General features: G+C 34.1%; 1 protein-coding gene and 1 long non-coding RNA gene across 2 annotated transcripts; one reads left to right on the top strand and one right to left on the bottom strand.

The window, feature by feature from the left end:
* Positions 1–1,173: 1,173 nt before the first annotated feature.
* On the bottom strand, positions 1,174–4,348 carry LOC121776361. The gene is made up of 2 exons (XR_006045279.1): positions 2,833–4,348; positions 1,174–1,386 (listed from the first exon to the last, which is right to left on the bottom strand). It is a non-coding gene; the product is annotated as an uncharacterized LOC121776361 (long non-coding RNA).
* A 5,835-nt stretch (positions 4,349–10,183) lies between these two features.
* On the top strand, positions 10,184–13,019 carry LOC121777524 (putative glucose-6-phosphate 1-epimerase). The gene is made up of 8 exons (XM_042174809.1): positions 10,184–10,440; positions 10,571–10,716; positions 11,027–11,101; positions 11,437–11,493; positions 11,575–11,732; positions 11,829–11,960; positions 12,190–12,292; positions 12,456–13,019. Exons 2-8 carry the CDS (start codon positions 10,576–10,578, stop codon positions 12,774–12,776), a joined length of 987 nt encoding a protein of 328 aa, XP_042030743.1. The 5' UTR covers positions 10,184–10,440; positions 10,571–10,575; the 3' UTR covers positions 12,777–13,019.
* Positions 13,020–20,644: the final 7,625 nt, after the last annotated feature.

The following is a 20,644-nucleotide window of genomic DNA, read 5'->3' as shown; positions in this document are numbered from 1 at the left end:
AAATGATGTGAAATGTTAACCTACCATTAGAATTTTGTACATTTGAAGTTGAAGAATTTATTAAAATATAAATTTTGTCAATTGACCTATTGAAACGAATTTTGCCGACATTTTATCACGATGGCAGTTGAATTAAATATTTTAAATAACAAAACGTGCATATATATATATATATATATATATATATATATATATATGGACGATAATGAAAAAATCAATAAATAACATAAAATAGTATATTTATGCCGAATTTCCAGTTCGCAAAGCACAAGCACTATGCGAAAAATTAAAGTGGATATTCTTGACGCATTATATGTAAATGTGTTTGGTAAAATTGAAATTGTTTTGTAATTATGCTTTTATAGAGTAGAATTCGATGATAACTTAAAGTTCCTTTGGCTCTATTTTAAAATTAGTGCATGATAGAAAGACTAGTTCACGTGACTTAGATGATTACATTTCTTTTTCAAATTGATAAGATATTTTTTTTATTTTTCAATATCTTCAATTCCCTCATATCTCTCAATGTGAATTTTGAGAGGTTGGATTTTTTGCCCCACGTATACGATTGAATTGGTTATTCTTTTCTATTTCAGCGAAGATATATTATTGGATCAATTAAAATTTTAGTTTTTAATCAACGATATAAGTTTGCATGGTTTGTCTTAAAATTGTAAGCTTGTGGTTTGTCTTGAAACTGTATGTAACATGTGTAGCATGCATTTAAAATTTGTAATTTTTGCTATAAATTGAAACGATTTGGAATTGAAACATGAAATCAGTTGAATGAATATGAGAAACATAAATGTGACTCATTCCCGTAAAATATGAATTGTGCTAGGGTGTTATAGTTGGAACTTGTATAAATCATAACTGTGAGAGCATATTCATGTAATTTCTTATCTCATTTGTTATTTCTCTGTATTTTATCTGCAATTGTTTACTCCCTCCGTCCCTAAAATATTGTCATAGTTTAACCGGGCACGAGTATTAAGAAATGTAATGGAAAGTGAGTTGAAAAGTTGGTAGGATGTGTAACACCCCTTACCCGATTAATTTAATAATCGAATAAGTGATGTCACATTTGGTACAAATCCCGACTTAACAGAAAATCCTTGATTCTTTTTTTTATATACAAAGATATATCATTTTCCTTTACTTGGCAAACGGAAAAACTGCTATATAACGTCTGAAATTAGACCATAAACCTGTTTCCAAAAGTCTATATATATATATTTATACAACCTGGATAATGAAATAAATGAAACGTCCAACCCTATTACACTTTCTATACATGCCACATCTAGTATATCCGAAAGAATTTTCTGAACACAAAAAGGTTGGTTAGTGACCCGACTTGAGCAGCTGTACATCGAAAGAGCTAATCTGCAGGGGGTGAAAAGAAAGGGGTGAGCTTCAACAAGCCCAGTAGTATACTCACCATTAGAGCCTAATTTCCGGAGTTAAGTAAACATTATACAACCTATGTGTTTACAATATTAACCATTGAATATTCTCCAGAACCAACATTCTCATAACCATACATATAAAAAATAACCAACAATAAAAGTCTGACCTTTATATCGTCCTCCCTTGATTTCCTGGGACTTACTTAAGGCATTATCATATAATCTCATAGTATACCAATAAACATGAACAATTATCAGTAGCTAGTGTCAAGCAATATCATAACTTCATACAACATCAAATCATGTCAAACAATGTCATATTCACCCTTTTTGCATCAGAGGATTATTAGCATCCGAATATATCATTTAGCATCACATAATATCGTTTTTCACATAAACATATAGTTTTCACATCTCATCGCCTTGATCATATAACGTCATATCTTGGCATTCACTATCGTGTAGCACTTTATATCATATAATCACACCAATGAATATACAGATCACCACAGTTTCACAAATCCAAACACGGATGACAAAACATGCTCTCATGTACCAGATATATCAGAGTTATAACAGAGGTTTCATACAATCACATATCATAAAACCCATAGCTATCACCATTGTTCTCACATATCAGAACACATATAGCCCCATTAAGTGCTTAGTGACAAACTAAGGTGCGCGGACCAGATCAGAAACAGAAACAGAATCAGATACAGACGCGGCCATGGTCCTCTAGAGGACGCCGCACAGACCACCCATTAGGGTGCAGACAGAAGATCGGATCACCCATTTAGGATGCAGACAGATATTTCTGACATATATTCAAATCACCCATTTAGGGTGCAGACAGATATTCAGAACACCCATTTAGGGTGCAGACAGAAGATCAGATCACCCATTTAGGGTGCAGACAGATATTCAGATCACCCATTTAGGGTGCAGACAGAAGATCAGATCACCCATTTGCAGACAGAAGATCAGATCACCCATTTAGGGTGCAGACAGATATTCAGATAACAGAATGATCCCACTTCGGTTTTCCAGAACGCTAGCGATCTCAGATGATGCAGCATTGTCGTCCTGACATGACAATTGTACTCACATAGCACATTCAAGCACGAGACATAAACACATTCATTCATAATTTTCATATTAAACAATACACAAGCATTTAAAGTCATACCCAAATTGATATCATATAATACATAATTATTCAACACCATATAATAACTGGTTTATTCAGAGTACACATATATCAACACTAATTTCTAACAATTTCAACCATAGTACATTAACAACTTCCACTCATTATCGAACATTTTCCCATATATAAAAATTACATTTAATAAAAACCATATGCAGAGTATAATATCATCTCTATTAAGAGTAATAAGTTAATAGGTTGTGAATACCCTACCTCGAAATCCAAAACGCCCTTGACACGCGAATCCCTTTATTCCTGCTCCTTGTCCTTGTCCTTGTTATTTCCTGGGGTAGGATTACCCTTCAATATATATTTCACTTTCACATATAGTATCAAATTCATACAGTTAACCATTATTTTCTAACTTAATTTCATAATTCTTGTCTATTTTTATGCATATATCCTACAAGACATTAGATTAGTCAAAAACAATTATTTCTCCTTCAAGATTTCACATTAGAAATCATATCTTCATACACTTGTCCAAAAAAAATAAGGTTAAAGCATAAGCATTTCAACTTTTATCATGTCCCAAGATTTTACAGAAAATGCACCGACTTTGAAAAATCATTCTGGTCAACAACGAAGTCGAAACTCAACGTAACCAGATGAAAATAAAAGCCATGACTGTCTATTTTATGGGGATTAACTTTGGACTTCAAATTCTAATTTGTTTAGGGTTTATGTCTGTTTTATTCAAACCAGGAAGAACAGGGGCAGTCTCATTACAAAAATCACTATAAATTCATTTGAACTCGGATGAAACTGAATTTTGGTCACATGATAGAAGACACATAAAAGTATGTTCAACTGAAATTTGGTAAGAAAATGAGGTCGTTTACTTGGTTAAACAGAACTCGTAACATGCTGCCAGAATAGAGCATGGTAGCTCGAGTATTACCAAGGAGTATCAAAGGAGAGGCAGTGGCAGGGAGTAAGGAGGGCAGCCAAGAAACCAAGGATTCACCAAGTAAGGTAATACCCTCAACACCCCATTACTCTTTGCATCATTAGGAGCAAGCCTTAGATCCAACACCGCAACAGAATACAGAGATGGAATGTAGAGAACATAGGCAGTAGCATAGAGTAACATAATCACACAGTAAGCTACACACCAAGACTTCCTCTTTGAAACTCCTCAATTAAAATACTTCCTTAGAAAAGAATTCAAGGTCTAAACTTTATAAAGAATGAGAACTTAGCTTAGAATGCGAGAAACTGACCGATGGCTCAGAGGCCACCGTGCGAACTCCGTAAAGCAGCGGCGAACGGCACCAGCCGACGGTGCAGGGGCGCGTCGAGGGGAGGAGCTACCAGGCCTCCGGTGACGCGAGGAAACGTCGACCTGAGCAGCTGCGTGGCGCGGTGGATGCAGCCGTGAATTGTAGTAGGCGACGCCCCCTTGGTCGGCGAACCAGCGACGGAGACTGCATCATCAAAGCAGAACCGATAAACGCCCGACGCTTATCCGGCGATTCGCCGAAAAGGAGAAAGAGTGAGAGAGGCAGTGGAGGGGCTGCATCTCCTCAATTAAGGGTTTCTGAATTTGGGGATTTCCGGATTTGGGAAAAGGGGGAAAAGATGTGTGAGATTGAGAGAGGAGGTGAAGCCGGTGACGCAGAGGAGCGGCAATTCGCCGGAGAGGCCGTGAGGAAGAGGCGGAGGTGGCTGAATTGCCGCCGAGAGAGAGAGAGATAGGGGGAGAGAGAGAGAGAGGTGTGGAGTGGGAATGATAATTCACGTAGGTTCTAGAGGGGAGATATTTTCTCCATTTTCCTTTTCTTATTTCCCTTTCTTCTTTAAATTACTTTTATTTTCCTACTAATCCAACACGCCAAGTCTAAATAAGACTTCTAAATTAATTTTAATTATCGACTTCTATCGAATTAAAAGTACTTTCAAGTTGTGAAATTTTTTGGGTTGTTACAACTCTCCCCCCTTAGGAAATTTCGTCCTCGAAATTGATACCTGAATCGAAGAGACAAAATATTGTTTTCATATCATATTCTCTCAAGGTAATTTTATATCCAATTCATGCAAAAGTTAGTCCTAGCCAAGCCCACCACACTAAAGACAACAGAACAAGTGGAATTGATATGATTTTTTTTTCCTCAAATCTCATCAATATCAGATAGCAGAATCCCAAATGATCACATAAGCATGTAGTGAGGTTTCTGTAAGCCAATCACTATCACAGTACTTCAAAGATTTTAAATCATAGTAACCAAACCAACATGAATTCATAGAGTTTTGAATCTCCAGTTTGTCACAAGTCGCAATCCTTCACCAACAATTAGTTTTGCAAATAATTTTAGATTCTATCATCGTAAGCTCAAGGATTAGCCTCAGTAAGCACAAATTATAGGTTTATCACAACTCAGATTGGAATGAACCTCAAGAACTTTCATAACATAACAAATGTAGAAAAATCTTGACTGTTCCATTTCCGATCGAACAACTCGCTCTCAAGAAAGAAATGAGAACTTTATATAAAGTAAATGATTGATTCGAAGATAGCACATGATATAAATTTGGGGAGAGGAATTACAAAGATTGTCAATGAGATTGGATTGTTCAAGGACAGAGAAATGCAAACCGTACTTCACCAAAAGCAATGTTCGTAATATAAGAGCCATAAGACATCCAGTTCAAATGCAGACATAGAGATACTATTCACCAGAGAGAGAGTTTAGAAAATACCTCGATATCTCAAGTGGATTATTCAGAAAGGATCATAAGAAACTTACCGACAAGACAATCAATTTATCTTTGATAGAAGTTCTGGTGGCAGAAACTAACATCAGATGGTCAAAAATATCACCAACTCCAATAGGCAAGGGTACAGAACAGTATCGAATTATAGAAGGTTACACATTACGGAAGAAATAGGTATGGAGACACATATTGCCTCCTAGTAAGCCAAAACAGAAGATCCTGGACAAGGTGATCCAAACTCAGATACAAAGAAATCCATCAAGGCATGACTTTCTAGTGCAGATGTACGAGAAATATTAGATGACATGAGACAGAGATTGACACATATATTGGTTAGCATATTCTCTGAGCCACATCTGGTCTTAAGTTAACAATAGGAACATACGAATCATATATTGGTTAGCATATCCTCAATTAAGGGTTTCTGAATTTGGGGATTTCCGGATTTGGGAAAAAGGGGAAAAGATGTGTGAGATTGAGAGAGGAGGTGAAGCCGGTTACGCAGAGGAGCGGCGATTCGCCGGAGAGGGCGTGAGGAAGAGGCGGAGGTGGCTGAATTGCCGCCGAGAGAGAGAGAGAGGGAGGGAGAGAGGTGTGGAGTGGGAATGATAATTCACGTAGGTTCTAGAGGGGAGATATTTTCTCCATTTTCCTTTTCTTATTTCCCTTTCTTCTTTAAATTACTTTTATTTTCCTACTAATCCAACACACCAAGTCTAAATAAGACTTCTAAATTAATTTTAATTATCGACTTCTATCGAATTAAAAGTAATTTCAAGTTATGAAATTTTTTTGGTCGTTACAGGATGTGGGTCCTACTTTTAAAGTATTAGTTTTATAATAAAATGTGAGTGAGAATAAGTTAGTCGAATGTGGGGTCCATTACCAAAAATGGTAAAAAGTGAAATGTGACAAATTTTGTAGGACGGACGGAAATGGAAAAATGTGACAAAATTTTAGGGACGAAGGGAGTATTTATTTATTTTTTGTTTAATTTTCAAGTTTTTATTCCTAAAAACCAAAATCAAATGTGTTTCCAGATAGTGAACGAAGCCTAGTAGGAGATAGTCAATTTGTGATCGTTTTCCCTCTATTCGATATTTGATACTAACCATTAGCTATACTAGATCTACTCTGTATACTTGCGGGTTTATTTAGTGCTAATAAAAAGTGCATCACTTACCCTTAGCTATACTGCACCTGCCTTGTATACTGTTAATTAGTTGTAGTGCTAAAAAATAGTGCATCAATCAGCCTGGGGGGCTATGTTAAAGCAGGAGAACAAAGTAAAATTTGTTTGCTGAAAAGAGTCTATATAGACTAAAACAAAGTCTAAGGCGGTAGAATAAGAAGTTCAATGAACAGTTGACTATACATGGTTTTCTCATATCAAAATATGATGATTGCATCTACATACAAAAAAGGGGGAATACTCTAATGACCTACCTTTTATTTTATGTAGATGATATGTTGCTAGCTGGATCTTCATTGGTTGAGATGCAAAAGATTACTCCCTCCGTATTCAAAAAATAGGAATATTTGAAACGATACGGGTTTTAATGTACAATTGGTAAAGTAAGAGAGAGGAAAAGAAAAATGAGTAAAGTAAGAGAGAGTAAGAGAAAATATAGTGAAAAAGAGTTAGTGGATTGTGGGGTCCATGTCGTAAAATGGAAAGATTCTAAAGTTTCTATTTTTAAGGAACGGCCCAAAATGGAAATAGTTGCTATTTTTAAAAAACGGAGGGAGTATAAAAAAGTTTTGAAATCAAAGATTTGAATGAAGCTAGAAAGATTCTAAGAATGAATATCTTGAGAGATAGGAGCAAGGAATATTGTGGCTATATATACCTCATAATTTCATTCATAATATTAAACCATTCATAGCCTCCCTTTGGGGAGCCTCCAAGGCTCCACCCTCTCTACTCCATAACCTAATTCTTCCATTATTATTCTTGGAGATTGAAGCAAAGCAAGAGAAGCATGAAGACTTCAAGATTCAACCTTGGGTTTTGTTTGTTTATTTTATGTCTCGTACTTTAATTATTATTTTAGTTCATCTGTCTATGGATTATTAAACAATAGAATTTTGAAGATTGATAGTAATTAATTTATATGTACTTCTTTTTATGTTTAATGTTCAGAACTCGTTTCACTTGATTTTTCTTAAGTTTTTATTCGACTAATTGGCTATTACCTTGATCATTGTCAATCTCTGATCGGTGATAGCTTTGATTGGTTTATCTTATGTGTTCATACAAGAATTGTGACATGAGTATTGATGCATTATATAGAGGAATCATGATAAAACTTGAGTCGGATGAAGGTAGAACTAATTAGAATAACTAAAGAGTTAGTAAAATCATTATCCTTGAAATTCCACAATTAGCCTGATTTTATTTTAATTGTTTTTATGCTTTGTTTCTTTTATTTTATTTAATTCTTTTTAGTTTTATAATTTAAAACCCAAAACTGTGTCTCTAAATTATATATGACGCTTAGTACATGATAGCCAATTGCAATTCTACTCCATGTATTCGATCCCAATACTGAACTTTAGCTATACTATTTATCGCTTGTATACTTGCAATTAGTTGTAGTGCTAAAAAATAGTGCATCACTAGCGACCACTCACTGGAGTCCAGAGAGTTCCGAAAGACTACACAACGACCGCTGGGAATTGCCCAGTGGCCTGCTAGGAGAATGCGGTGCAACAATTTACCTAATTTCTCTCCATGACTTTCCTAATTCGAATAGAAGATTTATCATATCATGATGCACAATCCAAAGGCTGTATATACCCCTCAAGATTCATCAAATGCACCTTTTGTTGCATAATTATAAAAGTGTTAATTCATTGTCATTGGAGACAATCAAAAAGTAATATAATATTAAAACAAAATACATAAAAACTTCATCATGTATGTAAAACGATGCATCACACTGAAAATGGAGTTCAACTACTTAAAAATTAGAGAAGTAAAAAAAATTGGAAAATTACATCGAAAATTGATTTAAGATAAAATTTGATTCACGATTCACGATCACAATTGAGTCAAACAACGAGCCTATCATACATGTAAACTTCAGCGTTGAACTCTCCAATCAAAATTGAGTCGCCACCTTCATCTTGTGATTATTCTGAATCTGAATAAAAAAGCGACCCAACAAGTTTGTGTGAATTCAAACACGGAGGAATTAGGAAACAGTTCCTGAACACGAAGGAGTACAGATTTTTAGTGGAACACCAAGGAATTAAGGAAGAGATTTAGTGATTTGGAATTTAATAAAATCTCTATGATCTCGCCTCCAACATTACATATATCTAAAATTTTATTTCTAAAAGGGAAATTATCCCTATAATCTAAATATACAATATCACAAATATACAAGTTTTTATTTCCGAACAAAGAAAATATCTCTATAATCTAACCTTAAAAATCGCCTCCAAGATTACACATATATAAAATTTTATTTCTAAAAAGGAAAATATCCCTCTTAAAAATCTAAACCCATGAATTACACAATTATAAAAGTAACTCATTTTTGGATATTTGGACGTTTTATAAATTTATTAGCCGATACACACACAATTAAATACTACTACATGCTAACCTAGAACAAAAACTGCTAATTCTCATCTTCTTCTCCAAATGTTTACGTACCAGTACCATCTTCGTTATAGACGATATCTATATTCCTACCCAAGCTCTGCTCGTCCACCAATTCAATCAGGTACAACTCTCCCTTCCTCAATTTGATAATAGACATAGAAAAGTTAATGCAACGGAAAATTTTCATAAATTAGAAAAAAAAAACATATTTGCGATCACGATAGTTCAACAGTATAGATCATAAACTTGTGCGAAATCGCAAACAAAAGAAGAAATGAGATGTCTTTTGCAGAATGGTTGAAGCCATTTTAATTCTTTGAACTTTGTCAAGGAACTCAATTCTCTTGTGGAACATAGTCGAATCTGATTTTGTGGTAGATCATCGCTGCATAAGCAAAATTTATGTAAATTTGGTCGAACTTTTTATCTTCTTAATGATTATTTGAATCCTATCTCATTTATTATAAAATTAAATTATAAATAAATGAGTTTTAACTTTTTGACATTTCAAATCATATTCATTAATACAAAATAATTGTATTAATAGATTTTGTCTTGTAGTGCCTATGTGTACAAATGCACCATAATTATAAAAGTTTATTTTAATAATTACTATTCAATTATATATTCACAAACTGCCTGGATGAGCGCACGCTTGCTTACAATTGAATAAGAATCATATAATTAGGACTTTTCAATTACTATAAATATTTCTAAACGGCTGATAGGCATGCGTAAATTTACAGCATTATACTGATGAAAATTAATTTTTTTACTGTTGAATGTTCTAAACGCATGATTAGGAAAATTAATACTTCTACATAATACTGATAAAAATTTCTAAATGCGCAACTTTCAAAATTAATTTTTTTTTACATTGTGGATCACATTTATACATATGAAACTGTAATTAAAATTTGTAACTACTATTAAAATTAAAAATTGTATTAATAATCAAAATTTATTTTTAAAAATAATTATATTAGAGGCTCAAATTCGTATTTTATATAGTTACTATAGATTACTAAATTTAATTGCATCCCAAAAAATTGACAACCATATTTGCGTCGCAATCTTATAGGCCCAAGTGTGAAAATATGGTGACGTGGCGCAGAGGCCCAAATTTAGTGGAAAAGTCGTAGGCCCATTCGCTGATTAAATAAAATTGTGTGCTGAATCATTAAAAAAATCGGATTAATTATTCCCAATATTTAAAGTCATTTATGATAAGATTATCGCATGATTTATTCGACGCGGACTGAAAGTTGGTCGCCATTTTCTGCAAACTGGAAATCTATTTTTATTATATTTTTTATTTTTATTTTTTAATTATTATTATTGTGATCGTTAATTCAGATTCTATTTATGCCAATTGCCAAATGTGTGATTCCGATTCACTCTCATTTTCTTTTCCTTTTCAATTTATTCTGTTGATCATTCATCAGAATTTGGCGTTTCTAGATTGTGATTCTGCACAATAATTTGATTTGCAGGTGTGATTCTATGAGCTACGCATTATCACTGTCCATATTTTGAATAGCTGATTTTTTTATTTTTTTAAATTGTTCTAACTTTTAGAATCTGAGTTTATTTTTGTCAATTTTTTTTGTTTTCGTTGTGCAGCTAGAATGGATGAAGGAAAAGTTCACCCAATTGCGAGTAATTCAGGGGAGAAATTAGGGGCAAATGCGATGCAAGCTAATGTAATTCGGGATGGCGATGGATCGTCTAGGGTTATATTGTCGGAGCCCACCGGTTGTACGGCTGAGGTTTGTGTGCTTTTGATGCAAGCATAAATGTTTTTCGTTGATGAAATTGTTGTATCTTATGGAGAATTTTTTATCATTCTTTGATTTTTTTTTTCTCGGTTTGCGTTGAGGGAAATGCAAGTTGTTAGTAACTTAGTTAGAATCTCCATGCGTGCATATGCTGTGTGATTTTCTTCCATTTTGTTTGTTGCTGTCCTTTTTATGCGTTTGTGTGGATAAATTAAGTATAGCTTACTTAAGAGTAAAGGATTATTGAGGAGTGGAAGAAGTATAATTGTATGGTTGTCAAATTTTGCTTGTTGCTGCACAGGTGGTGTTGCACGGTGGGCAGATCATATCATGGAAGAATGAAAACAGAGAAGAGTTGCTATTTATGACCAATAAGGTGAAGTTTTTAGATTATTTACATGTTACCTTGTCTCATTTGTCATAGATAAGGTGGTTGGTATGAATTGTATAATCTCTTTGGATGGATGATAGTGTAGTGGACTATCATATTTTTTGTCAAAGAATGGGGATTGGTAATTTTTATTATATATATGTTATTCTTGTGAAGTAGTCTCATTTATCATAGGTATGAATTGTATAATCTCTTTGGATGGATGATAGTGTAGTGGACTATCATATTGTTTGTCAAAGAATGAGGATTGATAATTTTGATTATATATATGTTATTCTTGTGAAGTAGAATGGCAGTTGATGAGGTTTATTGTTTTACAGTCTCTTTGGAAGGCTAGTAAAGTCATCAGGGGTGGGATATCCATTTGCTTTCCACAGGTGACTCACTAACTTAGCTAAAAAATAACTAAAGTTCTCATGATTCTGGTTGAATTCTTACCTGTTCCTTTTGCGTGCTAGTCTACCAATTTTGGGTCCCTGGAGCAAGCTGGAATTGGGAGGAATAGACTGTGGTCGATAGATAGCTCTCCTTCGCCTTTGCCTCCTGTCAATAACCGCTCAACAGTGGATCTTCTGCTTAAATCCACAGATGAAGATCTGAAGACTTGGCCGCACAGGTTATCAGTAATTGGAATGACCATCACCCCAATAAGGCAATAACTGTTGTAATTTAATATATTCTCATGTGATTTTGGTTCTGATGCTGCATTTAGATTTGAGTTACGTCTACGAATCTCTGTGACTGCTGGCAAGCTCACCGTGATCCCTCGAGTGCGGAACATTGATAGCAAGCCATTCTCCTTCACATTTGCTCTATGCAGTTACCTATCCCTCTCTGATATCAGGTTCTTAGCATCACTTTCAGACATTCTTCACATTTGCACATTTGCATGGTTGAAATGTTTATTGGTCACATGCTTTTAGTATTGTTAAATTCTATGTTCGACACATTTTACATAATAGTTTGATTTGCGTGGATGAGGAACTGTGCTATGTATCCTGTCTTACTTAACTGTGCATTTTAGTCTTTACAAATTAGATTGCTTGATGTTGTAACTGCTGTTCAATTTGCAGTGAAGTGCGTGTTGAGGGCTTGGAGACACTTGACTACTTTGATAGCTTGTTACAAAGGGAAAGGTATACTGAGCAGGCTGATGCAATTACTTTTGATGGTGAGGTAATGTTTTTATTTCCATCTACTGTTTCTGTTATTTATGCTCTGAGATATTTCTACTACTAAGCTGATTATACATCGTGTCTGGATATATATTACTTTAATTGGTTATGAAAGTTGAAACTTTCACCAAGTAGTTTTTAGCATCTGTTTTGTGGCTTGATAGGTTGAGCGGGTGTATTTAAGCACGCCACCAAAGATAGCAGTAATAGACCATGAGAAGAAGAGAACCTATGTACTTCGCAAAGACGGCATGCCTGATGCAGTTTTATGGAATCCTTGGGACAAGAAAGCAAAGGCTATGCCAGATTTTGGCGATGAGGATTACAAGATAATGTTATGTATCGATTCTGCTTCTGTTGAAACCCCAATAGTCTTGAAACCAGGTGAAGAGTGGAAGGGCCGTCAAGAGCTGACAGCAGTCTCTTCAAGTTATTGCAGTGGACAGTTGGATCCTCGAAAAGTAGTTCAGGGGTACAGCTATTGAATTTGGAGCGCACATCGGGTTCTGGTATCACTTACTATCATTTACCAGTGTGTATATATGCTCTCTTCTCTCGATCTCTCTAATCTATCTCTAATGTTCAAACAAAACAACCATCTGTGGCTGAACATCTTAGTGACATAAGCAATATGTATGTTGGTACATGAGCTGCTTCTTTTGTTTGTGGAAGCACTAATCCAGCTAAATGTTATATGAGGTTCAACGTTTTACCTTGGTTTAGAACAATGCCATTTGCTCATACCATATGTAAACTACCTTAGAAAGATGTATTTGATGCATTTTCATAGACTAAAACATCCCATTTCTGCGGAATGGTTAGGTAAGAAGGTAAGATACGCATTACCAATGCTTATATGAAAGCTTCATGGATATTCATGGAGCTTGCTACGAGTTATAGAGTCGATTTTGAGTGTTATTTGCTACGAGGGCTAGAATTCTATTTGAATTACTCGTGCAATTCTTATCTAACTATCTATCTACCTAGAATGCACACAGAACAAAGCAAGAACAAATCAGGTATCGAAGTAAACGAGTCATACCATGTTCGTACAGTTTGAATTATTTTTCAGTATATGTTGAATCTTTGATCTAAAATATTGGTGTAGATTGCACAATAACCCAATCAAAGAATCTTCTAAGCTTATTCGCTTATAAGTTTCGGTATTTTGTGTTAGGAACAAAATCTCTTAGTATAGGTGGAATTTGACCTGATGTAGAATACAAATGTTGTTATATAGGATATATTGTGGTAAGCTAGGAATTACAAATAGGGATTAATTCTTTATTATGTTGACTGCATCTTGATCTGTACTACGAATATACCTTCTATGGCTCTCTGATTCTGACTAAGAGTTTGGCATGAAACGTGTGTTAGTATTGTCTGTATGATGGATCCTCTCGAGGGTGAGATGGGATGGGATTTCCTCCTACAAGAAGGAAGAATATGGATGGTTCATATTTTAGCTTTAAGAATGTCCAACCCCTCTATAAATACTTTAGGATTGGATGGCAATGCCAAGAGCCTATAACAAGAGGCGAATTGAGAAAGAGAAGACACTCTTGAGTTCAAAATAAAATTTGTCACCAACATTTTATACTCTGCGCAAATCTTTTCTAATCAGGCTAAAATTTTTCAGAGTGTTCACCCACACATTTATCTGAGTTCCAGCCGGTTGGGATTAAGGACATATTCCCTCCGTCCCACAGGATTATGCACTCTTTTCTTTTAGTCTCTCCCACAAGAATATGCACTTTCTAATTTTGGAAACTCTTTTCTTTTTAATGGGGAGGGACATATTCTCCACTCACAATACTTTAATTACTTTTTCTCTCTACCTCTCTCTTACTTTACCAATTTTGCATTAAAAACCGTGTCGATCCAAAGTGCATATTCTTTGGTGGTGTTCGGTTGTCAAGATATAATTTAAGATTGAGTTGTGAGATTATTTTAGTCATAGGGGGTTAGCTATGACTAATTATCCCATAATTATCCATCTAGGATTGAGTTGTAAGAATGAATCTCATGAACCAAATCCACTATAGGATTGAGTTGTAAGAATGAATCTCATGAACCAAATCCACTATAAATTTAATATCGGATACAATCTTGCAAACTGAACATCCATTTGGAGATGGAGGGAGTATATTTTAGAGTTCCAACCATTATTTTGGCAGAGGTTTGTCCAATTCATTTTGTTTTATACGTAGAACATCTCACTCTTGATGTCTAGTTGATGATAGTTGCAGCGCCTAGTTGGGATGATAGTTAAGAAATTGTATGCCATTATAGTATTTGTTATAGTGGAAGTTTGTCCGGAGTTGGTCTCGTAGTTTTTTCTTATATTGAGATTTTCCACATAAATTATTGTTATTATCATTTTGTTGCATTATTTGGTATTCTTTACTTGTTTGGTCCGGGTTGATTGTATTAGGAGACACTCCCAATATTTTTCTATTCCCTTTCATTAGAAAAAAAAACAATATAGTGCATTCAATTTAGTCATTGAGGTGTCGGCATGAATATGATAATCAAATTGAAATTCCCATTATCAAAATATTCATGAGGTTTTTTTACCCACGCTGTTTAAAATTTTGGTATTCTTTTACACTTCATTCAAAATCTAAAATAGTCATAATGTTACCCAACACCACGTTGATGAAACTTTAGGCTTTTAGACCAATTCCGAGCAGAAAAATCACACCGTTGACAATTTATCAACTTCTTGTTTAATAATTATTATTTAATATTTCGTGCGTGGCCAATTCAATAGTAGTATTAAATTAGTTGAAAATATAATTAGTTCAGGTTTGTTGAAGGAATGCAATTAATGGTCAAACCTATATAATTCACCGACTGCACCTCACAAGATTCATCACATAAAAGTGAGTTTATTTATATCGATTGAGATATGTCTTCTTCTTGCTTTTCATCAATTTGACCAGATAAATAGAAATAAATGCAATAATTCAAAAGTAAATGGACAAAAGAGGTCAGCCAAATCTACCACCGACGCATAAAAACTTTGTACTAGTTGCTTGTGCCTTTCCTTTTTCTTCTTAATAAAATTATTTGGTTGTTTGATTGAGTTAATTAATTTTATATTGTACACGATTGCATAGTATAGTCGTGAGTAGTATTAATTTTATAGATAAAATAATAATAGTACAAATTTTAAAAATCTATGAAACTAAATGAAGGTTTGAGTTTCCCACTTTCAAGAAAGAAAATAAAAGTTTGGGAACTTTATTCAACAAAATGCAGGAATATCATAATCAGACAAGAACCAAATTATATCCAATGACACATTAAATTATTAAATTATTGTATAGAAAACGTTATGCTAAGGGAACTATTCATGATTATCCATTTTTTTATCTAGTTTATTATTTTTTGTTTGATACATTTAAGTTAATTATAATATTTTAAAATTATTATCGAATATATGTCTTTAACTTTATAACAATAGTAGTACTGTAAAAATCAAAGCTCAAATAGTTCATTTTCTGTATAACTTTAATAAATAAATAAAATAACAAATTAAGTTTTGCTTTTGTGTTATTTGTAGAATGAATATTGGTCAAAAATTAAATTTTAAAATACTAGAATTTCGTATAATGCATAAAATAAAAAAAAAACTTATACTTACATGAACTCGATAAAAAATGATGTCCATAAATGATAAGTCAATCTTCTTTATGTTTATTGATTCAATTTTGCATTTCATTATGCTTGTGAGTTATACATTTACTTTTTGTTTTTGGAGAACGTATTAATGACTCTTTAAAGATGATGGGTCAGCATAAATCATAAGAAAAACTAATCAAAATATAACCGTTACCTCCAAAACAAATTTACAGAAAAAGACAAATATTAAGCATTAAATGAAAATAAAACTCTAGAAACTGAAATTGGTGGGATCATTATAACATGTTTTCTATCCACTTCATGAGCATTCATTTTCATGTGAAATAGGTGTAATGAATGTGTTTTGTATTCGATATTTTAAATTTTATATTAAGTTTGTTTTTTGTTGACACATAATTTAAATTTATGAGGTTTAACTATATGGATCTATAGTGTTATCAAAAGTTTAAACCTTTATTTATCTTTCTACTACAAATATTGTAATATCATCACTGAATTAACGATCCTTTATTCCTCATATATAATTTCACCGTCGATCTTATTAATCATGGGATCATTTGATATACCGACGAAGAACTCTATTACTAAAGCTTTATTTTCGGTTGATTTTACACTTCATCCATTCCCGCTTAACTGATTGATTTTATTTTGACTTTTAGAAAAATATAATAAATAGTTAAAGTCGAGATAAGATAAAGTAAAGTAAGAGAGAGTAATGTAGAAGATGATTACATTAATCTTTCTCTTACTTAATTTTCTTTCTACTTTAAAAATTTATTATCATTTTCCCAAAACACGTGTCAAAAACTTGTCAATCACTTAAGTTGGGACGAAGATAGTATTTAATAAACATCAAAAGCATGTAGACTATCATGCATAGAAACACATACACCAGTACACCACATGTACACTAATAACCTAAACTTTATTCATTTGGAAATTCACATTAAAACACAGTTACGAATTTTATGTTTCAACTATCAACTATGAATTTGGAGTATATGTTTCTAATATCAACTTATGAATCTATTTATCTATGAAAGGCTTTTTGAATTGACCTTGTAGTACTATAAGATAAAAATTTATGTTTAATTATTACTTATTCGTTCCATAAAAATAAACTAATTTTGCTATTTTGGTTCGAACTTTAAAATTAGACTAGTCCAAATAAGAAAATCTTAGAGTATCCACAATAGGGAGCCACGGCTCTAAGGCAGGGGCTTGGCCTGGCCGCGCGCCAACTAGTTGGCGCAGACTCGGCTCTTGGGCGCAGGCCACGGCACCCTATTACGGCGGTCGAGAGCCGCAGCTCGGCCCAACTTTTTTTTTATATTTTCAAAAAATTTCTATAAGTACTACATTTTACACATTTTCTAATTATTATAGTCCAATATTTTTTATTCTAATTAAATTAAAATATACCAACAATTGAAAAAATAATTAGATTTGTGGTTGTAGCTTGTCCACTATTAGGGTGGATAAGTTTTTTTGTGGCTCTGAACAAGTTTTTATGGCTTGGTCTTTGAAAGTGATTGGAACCGTGTGTGCTTTTGTGCTAAGTCAGGCTTCTCAAACCAGAGAATCCGCTAGATCACGAGGTCTAGGAACTCTGAGGATCTCAGAAGTCTCAGTCGTCGGACACACAAATTCCGCATTCAAAACTCTCAACCCGCTATACTATGAATTAGTACAGGGAAGCAGAGATCGATCCCACGAAGATGGACGCGTAGGAAGGCATTCAGAAGGCTCTGAAAAGGTAAATGGCTGGTGCCACGCAAATTTGGGTTGAGGTAAACTATTACTAGACTCAGGAATTAAATCAAACACTAGACCTAGGAAACTGTAAACATCATGCAGGCGTGGAACATATTCTTAACTCTAATCTCTCAAACCAATTTCCTTGACCTAGTAAACAACTACCTAAATTAGCTAGACAGAAAGAACGCAAGCAGTGGGGACCATCTCCCTAAAACAGCAAGGTACGGAAGAAAAAGCTACAAATAACAAACTATGAATTTAACTAACAACAAGCTGCATCTCGCTACCTGATTTAAACGTGAACATGGAGAGAAAAGAGTAAATAACTAGATTCAAACAGGACATACAAATTCGGACGTCGGAAACTGACGATTAACCGGAAACCAACAGATCTACTTCTATTAGACAAAGTTAGCAGAAAACAGAAATGAAACATCAAACTCATGCACAATCAGACAACTCTGCTTCAGATCCACACGTCGGACGCTTAATCCACTCCGGATCCAAGCAATCTGAACCCAATTACAACCAAAATTAACTCCATAGACTCCGATTCAACAAATCTGCTCCGATCAACGACAATCCATTCACGATTCTACTCCAATTCAACAGATCAAGTGCGAAAAGCATCCATTCAAGTAAATAACTATAAACTCAGAAACGAACATCATCCATACTCGAAAGCAACATCATCATAACGGAAAATAGAAATTGCGTAGATAAGATCAACGAAAATATGACAGTCAACACAGCCGAGCTTCGAACAGCGAAGCTCGGTGAAATTCGCAGCAACAAACGAAATAAAAGCAGTAAATTGTATCTTCGCCCTTCGTGAGGACGGTGTTACACAACAACCAAACTGAAAGTGAACCCCCACAACCCCTCAAATTTCGAGACCCAAGTGTGTAGGAATATGTGCGAGTGAACCGGGAGCCAAAACAAAAGTGCCAAAAAAGTCCGTCGAGTCTTGCATGCTCTCTCCTTTATATAGATGCGGAGATGATCATTCTAGAAGCCTTCGCAGAAATCTCTATTCTGCCCTTCAGCTTTAGTGATCTCCTTCGTCTGGTCATTTTTCTTCAAATTGTTCACTTTATCGCCAAATTTCCCTCGCCAGGCAATTGTCTTCCTTTCTTCCTTGGCTTGGCGGATTCTACTACACACCTGGCTTAAAAAGATGTGTTAGACCCCGTAAATGCATGAAATTAATCTCCTAATCAATGCATGAAATTATCCTTATCAGTCTTGGGCATGGGCTAACTATTGTGGACACTCTTAAATAACTTAACACAAGGAACTTCATTTCACGAACACTATTTTAACTTTTTTTTTTGCTTTTTCGTATATTACAGATTGCACATTAAAACTTGTGATGTTTCTAGTTGTGCTATTATCTTTACTCTTTTCTTATATTTTGAGAAATCTATAAATAAGTCTTTTTAAGTTTGGAGCAACGTTGAATATTGAGTTTAATTTCAACACCGTAATTTGATAATGTCTCATAAGAATAAAGTTTTTCATTATCTATTCCATTTTAATTTAGACTATATCATCCCTATACATTCATTTTTTCTAAAATAAAATAGAAGTTTGTATCGAGATATCAGATGGATAGAAATGAAGTAGAATAGAAATGAAAATGTAGTGGAATAGTATGGTATTTATAGGGAAAATTTCAAAAAAAGAAAAAAAATGAGTCGGAATCCGACCTGAGCGCACGCAACGCCAGGACAGGCTGTAACTGGGCGCATACCCAAGCCTCTTCAGCATCCCCAGTAGCGGCCCAGGCCTCTCCACCGCCACCTCCAACGCTGTCAGGCCCAGGCGGGACTCCCGGTGCGGTCCAGCCCCAGTTTTTTCACTCACGGTGTGGGTGCTCTAAGGAACAAAAGTGTAGGGGCCATGAATAATTAAAGGACAAGATAGAAAAAAGGATGACAGTTGTGGATGCTGTTAGACTAGACATACCAAGTTAGCAATGTAGATTGGTGTGTCTAACTAATACTCTCTCTCTGTTGTCACTTATATACATTTTTGTCCGTACCTAAAAATTTGTCACATTTCACTTTTACCATTTTTTTTGTAGTGGACTCACATTCCACTAACTAATTCTCACTTGCATTTTATTCTAAAACTAATATATAAAACTAGGACTCGCATGCTAACAATTTTTTTCAACCCACTTTCTATTATACTCCCTCCGTTCCATAGTAGTGGAGTCATTTTGCCATTTTGGTACATTCCATAGTAGTGGAGTCATTTCCCTTTTTAGTAAAAGTTAACACATTTCTTCTCACTTACTTTACTCTCTCTTACTTTATTCTCTCTTCATCTCTCTACTTTCTTAATCTCCGTGCCGAAAAGAAATGCCCCCACTACTATGGAATGGAGGGAGTATTTCTTAAAACTCGTGCGAGGTCAAACTTTAACAAATTATTAGGGATGTGGGGAGTATTTTTTTTACAAGCGTAATTATATACCCCCTCCGTTCCTAGGTATAGTAGTCATTTCTTTTTTGCATTCGTTTTGCAAAAATGATACTAATAAATAGTTAAAGTGAAGAGAATACCGTAAAAGAGAGAATATTATATAGAAGAGTATGTTCTATATTATTCTCTCTCTTACTCTACTCTCTCATCACTTTAATTATTTATTAGTATCATTTTTATAAAACGAGTGAAAACAAACCCAGCTGCCTAGGGACGGACGGAGTATAGTATAGAAACTAAATGCACCTTAAAATCTGGAAACTTTCCTCAAATTTTTTATTAAATTTTTTTATACATAACAAAATTTATTTTTTTAATTCATATAAAATTAAAGTTTTGTTCTGTTTCATATTTTATTTTCTTATTTTGGAATTTTTTTCTTTTATATGCAATCAAAATTATTAAGAATTGAAACTATTTATGTAATATGCTAAAAAAGTATAATTATGATCATAATT

This window comes from Salvia splendens, chromosome 18, assembly GCF_004379255.2.
Source record: "Salvia splendens isolate huo1 chromosome 18, SspV2, whole genome shotgun sequence".
NCBI lineage: Eukaryota > Viridiplantae > Streptophyta > Magnoliopsida > Lamiales > Lamiaceae > Salvia > Salvia splendens.
The sequence above is the reverse complement of the archived record's forward strand: the minus strand, read 5'-3'. Positions and strand labels throughout refer to the sequence as shown.

What these genes read in the sequence shown, in the direction of transcription:
- LOC121777524 (XM_042174809.1), top strand. Translation starts at nt 10,576, where the DNA reads ATGGATGAAGGAAAAGTTCACCCAATTGCGAGTAATTCAGGGGAGAAA. An exon ending in CTGAAGACTTGGCCGCACAG is followed by an intron (nt 11,733 to 11,828) that starts GTTATCAGTAAT and finishes TGCTGCATTTAG; the next exon opens with ATTTGAGTTACGTCTACGAA. An exon ending in CAATTACTTTTGATGGTGAG is followed by an intron (nt 12,293 to 12,455) that starts GTAATGTTTTTA and finishes GTGGCTTGATAG; the next exon opens with GTTGAGCGGGTGTATTTAAG.